This window comes from Musa acuminata, chromosome BXJ3-7 (genome assembly GCF_036884655.1).
Source record: "Musa acuminata AAA Group cultivar baxijiao chromosome BXJ3-7, Cavendish_Baxijiao_AAA, whole genome shotgun sequence".
NCBI classification, from domain to species: domain Eukaryota; kingdom Viridiplantae; phylum Streptophyta; class Magnoliopsida; order Zingiberales; family Musaceae; genus Musa; species Musa acuminata.
The window spans coordinates 34,568,714-34,575,000 of NC_088355.1; the positions used below are offsets into that span (position 1 = coordinate 34,568,714).

Genomic DNA, 6,287 nt, shown 5'->3' on the forward strand with positions numbered 1-6,287 from the left:
GGGGGCGGATGACAGGTGATAGACTGTAACGGCCGAAATAACACTCTTTATAATAATATATAGTGATTTCGTTATATATACGTTACGTCGGGTAGGAATGACGTGGCAACTGTTGTAACAAGTTCCTTTCATTATAACGGCTGTTGAATAGAACATCCGCCGGTCCTCAAGTCAAATAGATCTGCAAAAGGCTATTGTCCCGTATATGATAACAGACGCCGTTACAGATTCTGATGACAGAAACTGAGACAGTTTACAATCCATCTATCACCATGCCGGTTCATCTTAGAACACATCAGCCAGATATGTATATAATTAGATCAGTTAACAGGTTTAGCTCCTTCCTGGTGGAGTATGGCGATTATTAGCACCTGATATTGGGTAATCGCTGATCTCCACGTTCATCCTGCCGCCTACGACGTCTTCTGTCGCAGCGTCGTCTTCCACCACCTGTGACCGATCGGTTCCCATATTTCATCAGTCAAGTTTGGTAAGACAACATTCACATTAATTCAAACTCGAATAACTACTGACGAGAAGAATATGAAGGCAAGCTGTGTTCTTTTCCGAACACAGCTTTGTATCATCAAAAACAAATATGACCATGAGTTTGTATTTTTCCGTATAAGAATCAAGACCTCTTCAAAGATTGTCTTATTTTTGGTACATATTCTAGGATAAGACACGCAGATGACAGTTCATATACTGCTTACTGGAGCATACATAGGATATTTGCCTATGCTTTTATCGTTTCATGTCATGAACACGATACCTGTAAAGCTGCTATAAAACTAGGAGATCGTATGAGAAAGGAGATTGTCAGATGTCATAAGTTTACATCTTTTGCGGTCCAATATTACATACCTTCAGTGGTTCACTGATTGTTGCAAGGTCTTTGGGTTCTTTCTCTGCACCAACAGAAAGAAAAACCAGATGACTCATCGAAAGAAGAAGAAGAAGAAGAAGAAGAAGAAGAAAGAGATGTAGATGAGTACCAGTGGCTGGAATAGCCTGGGAGGAGACGAGGAGGTGAGACAAGGCCAATAGAATCACAAGAAGATGAAGCGAAACCCTTTCCATTTCTCCAAGCACAAAGCCAAAATGGTCGCCTTTTAAACTATGTTCCCTGCCACTGGCACTCTCTGTCTGATCGCCTACCTTCCCTCCCTTGGGTGATAAAAAAGTCAAAAAGCTGGACGACAAACACCCTGTGTCAATGCAAATGGACATGGACCTAACAAAAGTCTTCCTTGTCTTTTGGCCACTGGTGCTCACGAAGGAGATGAATCTATTCATCTGAATATAATTCTCAACGCCACCTTCTACCCCAATGACAATATCAAGAAACGCATCATGTCGTCTACCTGAGTGAGTTCGGCTGCAGTTCATTTGGGTTTACATGGTGTCAGCTACGTCAGGTCGCGTTCACATCAACTGGTTCTTTCTTGATATACAATAAGGTTCAATCCAACCCTACTCGACCCATCAACACCCCTATTGAAAGCCTGGCTTACATCTCAATCTCTCTTGCTTTGAATGATTGTGTGCGAGCCAGTTCATCTCAAGCACATCTTTTACCTGACTGCAATCTATTTTTTCTAACGTACTTTTTTTGAGTGGTGAGTGATGAGTTGTAGTTTTAAATGAGAAGCTTTTACTCCATGATTTCTTCTTTCCCTTCCATTTTGAAAGCTTTTGCTTAACCTGATGTGATAATAGCCGCCCACTACGTGATGCAGCTAATCCGGACGTTCATACATGTTAGATGTTGAGTCTTAGACGAGTGCACTAATTTTAAAGAAAGAAATGTCAAAAGCTAATTGCAAAACGTATTTCTGAAGTCAATCCAAATCGTGCATATATTATTGTGAGCACGGGCTAAGCAAACCCACACACCAAGTCACACTAAAACATATATTATTCTGATTAATGATGCCATTAAGATTCGTGCTTGGCGCTATGAACCACAAGATTTTCATCCCTGTACAGTGCACAATAAAAAGGGTTCCTAATCCGTAATTGGCGAGCGTTGCCTCAAGAAACGAGGCGGTTGACCCGGTGGCGTTCATAATATATGGGCGATACCGGCTTCTACCGCACCGAACCCGCATTTATAGGATCATCCTCTTTAGAGGACGACTGCTTTACTGCCCGTCCACCTGTTCTTGCTTCTTTTACTTCATTTCATTCAATGCCTCCACCCAACTCTCACAGCCCATGGCCTGATCTATTCACCTTCTGAGCTCTCACTAAACCCACCTCAAGTAGCAGCAGCAGCAGAAGCAATGGCGAGGTTTCTTCTTCTTGCACTTGTGTTCGCTTCAGCCCTTGTCTTCCTTTCCTTCCCTGCAGGTGCTACGGTTTGCTGCTCCTTTTTCTCTTCTTTCTTGTCGTGATCATACGCTCATCATGGTTCTACTTTGTTTCATGCTTCGGCTGTGCAGGACTGGGGAGAAGGGTGCACGTCATGAGGCATTACGAGACATGGAATTCTCCTGCCCCGTTTGATACTGTTAGTGATCTCTTTAGCTTCTTCTTTGTAATTTCGAATTCTTTCGTTGGATTTATTCTCGATGTTGTTGGGGATATTTCAGGAAGAGACAAGGATAGGGAGAAATATGATGGAGACGGAGATGGACTACCAGGATCCAGGAGCCAATACAAACCCCAGGAACGGAGCACTGTTCGACAACCTCACACCACCTCCTGTCCATTAGCTGTTCCACATTTCTTCAGTAGATCTGCTCTCTCTCTCTCTCTCTCTTCATAGATGTGATCTCTTCTTTCTCTCTTCCCACGACAATAATTTTGTGTGTGACGTACTCAGCGATGCCTTCATCACAATATCCAGTGGTTTAATCTGTGTTTCTTCTACTTCGATCTTGTAAATTGAGTTGGTAATGGGGCACAAGAATTATCCAAGTTCCTCCATCCATCACCTTGCAGCTGTTGCATGCAGAAGATGAGCATCCCCGGGCGCTGCTTGATCATCTCTCATCGTGCATAACACAGCACTCATAGAAACCAATTTGTTAATTGCAGCGGTAGATACAGATAACTATTTGAGGAAGTGCAGATGCATCGATCTACTTCACCTTTAATAAAGAAAGGGATGCATGAATGATCTGCTAATCTTCATCTTTAAAAAGTGGTATTGATGCAATATAAAAAATCGGTGATCTTGTCCAGTGTATCACTCACTCATAGTCAAAGTATATTTTATATGTACGAACCGACAAGCCTGTGTGCATATAATATCCTAACTTTGAAGATTCACAAGGTACACTTCCTGTCTCTTCTGCCAGTTCCATGTGCAACGCAGGTGGCTTAACATAGAAAAGTTTGCCTCGATGTATGTTATGTTGCCGAAAGAGTGCCAAAAGGTGAAGAACAACTAAATGCACATAAATGGAGCATAAGGCGATGCTTTTTTTCTATGGTCAGTCAGGTGTGGAAGACGACGAGTTGATCGGGTCTCAAGATCAGAACAGCACATGATTTGATTAAGAGAGTTAGGAAAATGAATCCAGAAGCATGATATGCTCTCCCAAGACTATATATTGTCCTTGTTGGATCCAAGAATTGTTCTGAATGATGAGGACAGAAGTATGTTAGTTGTTCAGCCTGTGGAAGACAATGTAATCCAAGTGATCATTTTGGCCATAATAGCCGGAAGGGTATCATAAAATTAGTCTAAATTTTCTTCAGCCCCAGTGTTCTTCTAAAAGAACTCAACACATGAGATAATGTGCTGATAACGCATGAACGGATCACGAATGAACACAGGAAAGACTTTTCTTGCGGGTGTGCAGTGACTGTGGGCCCTAAAGTAAGCTCAATTATGACACCATGGGAAGAAAAGCTACATCACTTAGATTTGCTCGAGGAGATTGATGGATGGTGGAAACATGTGTCACTACTACACTTCTGTTTGGTTCCTGTATTATTGTGAACTCATCCGAACTTTTCGTCGTGGAAATGGGATTCCCTGTCTCAGATACCGAAGAAGCTTACTGCCATGATTTGAAACCAACACATGTGTGACTCGTAAATGTCTTCCTGTGATGAACAGTTACATTAAACCAGGAAAATGGATCTTAAGAAGTTCTTTCAGGTCTGTGGATTCCTGCTAACATGAAAGCTTGGTTCTCCTGAAGCTGTAGTCACTACCAAAAGTTCTAATTGGACCAGTGGGTCACTGTCATATGCAGGTAGAGTGATCAAGGAACCAGTGATACAATGTGCTATTTGTGTGTGGATAGAAAGAAACAGTGGCGTCTTCAAGAGGAAGCAAGAACTGAATCATGGTATAACAAGGAGAATTGTGGATGCAGTCTGTATATTGTCGATGAACACAGGTTGATGGTTCCTTCACAGAAAGGGGAACGTAGGTAATTTTAATTGCCTAATAGGGACTCTGATTTTAATTAAGTAGGACGTTTATCACGAGATCATAATTAATTAGGGGAAGCATTGATTGAAGTAACAAATTCAAGTATCTTTGGATATCGAATTGAGACCTGACTAATGAAAAGGGACATGACTCTGCGGTGTACGAATGTTTTCATATGCTTATTGAGCTTATGCATGCTATTCATTAACACTTGCATAGGGACAGGGCATCTGCAAGTGTAAGAACAACTGTAGACGATCTCATCATGTTGTACCACGGAGCTCATAGCGTGTGTGCCCAGCCACTCCTGCAAGATCATGATCACTGTTCTGTTCCCACACGCAGCGGCTACAAGACAAGATTTGCCGGCTTTATGAGAGAAAGAGAGATTAGAGAGGAGGGAGGGGAAGGGGAAGAGGAAGAGGAAGAGGTGGTGGTATGACACCCTGCCATGGTTGTCTAGTTGTTGAGCATGCACAGCATCTGCCCACCCTTGGCCTTAAATGCATGTCAATTTGCCGTTCTACAAGAGGGAGAAGATGTGTCTGACATCTGAATCCTGCTGCAGGAGACCCACAAGCAGGAATTAATCATCTCCTCTCCCATATTTGCTCAAGCTTTCTATTTGCCTGTTACTGACAACTTTTTTCTTGGCGTTGTTGTAATGTGGAATAATCGATGAGAAACATGAAAAGGATTATTTTTTTCTGTAGGGTGATCTGCTCCCAATCTAGCAGACTGATCTGGTGGACACCACCAGCTGAGATTGTGAACAGAGTGTATGAACTTTTTGGTACAATGATCATAATTTCATGCACAAGTACTTTCTTGCACTGTTTATCTTATTTTAGATCCATAAATATACAATTTATCTTTAAATTCTCATTTTTAGGTTGATCCGATTGAACTATCAGTCCTCTCAACTCTCTCTCTCTCTCTCTCTCTCTCTCTCTTTCAAACATTATAAACCATATCTTTTGTGGTTTAAATTTATATGCATTCATCAGATTACTACAGAATGAACAACGTAAAAGGCAGCAGCAGTACATGAGAGCATGATTTATATTTCTTCTGTTGATGGCTAAAATGGATACAACTTTCACTCATTTTGATACTTCTATGTCGTAAAGCTGCATATTTTACTCCACTTAATGTATATTTCAGTTTTTATAATTACATTTTTAGATATCTATATCCTCAGGAATAATGTTGAGTAGCTAATTTGGCTTATCATTTTAATTATGATTTGATGCACTTGTATTATGTCTATATTTTTTTATTTTTTTACTTTTTAATAATTTTATTTTTCTCCTGTTACTAGAATAAGATCAAACATCAACACGGTGGAGTCTCGGATTTGGTTGATCACGTCGCATGTTTATTTTTTTTAAAAAAAGATATAATTATATGTATGATAAAAATAAAATATTTTATCTTTATAATGAAAAATACTTGGGAAGCTCTTAAAAAAATAATCTGTATTAAAATAAATAGTTGAAAATAGTTAATCTTCCTAAGATTCAAATGGTATAATTTTTTCATTTATTTTTATTTCGTACAATATATTAACAACACCATTCTCGCGTACATAAGAAAATAAGAACACTAAACATTTTGCATCCGAAAGGATAAAGTGATATTGAAATTAAGGGAATTTATAATTTTTAGAACAGACTATACTGCTGCTGTCATTATTTGATGGAATTAATAGATCCTTTTAGCGAATCAAAATAATATCTAGGGAGCTTTATTCTTTAGATAGTTATCAAGGGATAAGTCTTTATTTCACGAATTGTTTTTTCCTCTTAATCTAAATCTTTCAGCATGAGGAAATCAACAAAATTTAATATCCCGAACAAATATTTTAGATTTTAGAAATTAGTAATATTTGTAT

The 6,287-nt window shown here is 39.6% G+C and overlaps 1 protein-coding gene across 1 annotated transcript; it reads right to left on the bottom strand.

Moving 5' to 3' along the window:
• Positions 1–110: 110 nt before the first annotated feature.
• LOC103992248 (uncharacterized) lies at positions 111–1,126 on the bottom strand. Its single transcript, XM_009411883.3, has 3 exons — positions 996–1,126; positions 865–908; positions 111–450 (listed from the first exon to the last, which is right to left on the bottom strand). The coding sequence occupies exons 1-3, from the start codon at positions 1,078–1,080 to the stop codon at positions 334–336; spliced, it is 246 nt and encodes an 81-aa protein (XP_009410158.2). The 5' UTR covers positions 1,081–1,126; the 3' UTR covers positions 111–333.
• Positions 1,127–6,287: the final 5,161 nt, after the last annotated feature.

Excerpts from the sequence above, each read along its gene's own strand:
- LOC103992248 (XM_009411883.3), bottom strand. The coding sequence starts at position 1,080 with ATGGAAAGGGTTTCGCTTCATCTTCTTGTGATTCTATTGGCCTTGTCT. Across the intron at positions 909-995 it reads CCAGGCTATTCCAGCCACTG|AGAAAGAACCCAAAGACCTT; the intron begins GTACTCATCTAC and ends CTGTTGGTGCAG. Across the intron at positions 451-864 it reads CAATCAGTGAACCACTGAAG|GTGGTGGAAGACGACGCTGC; the intron begins GTATGTAATATT and ends GATCGGTCACAG.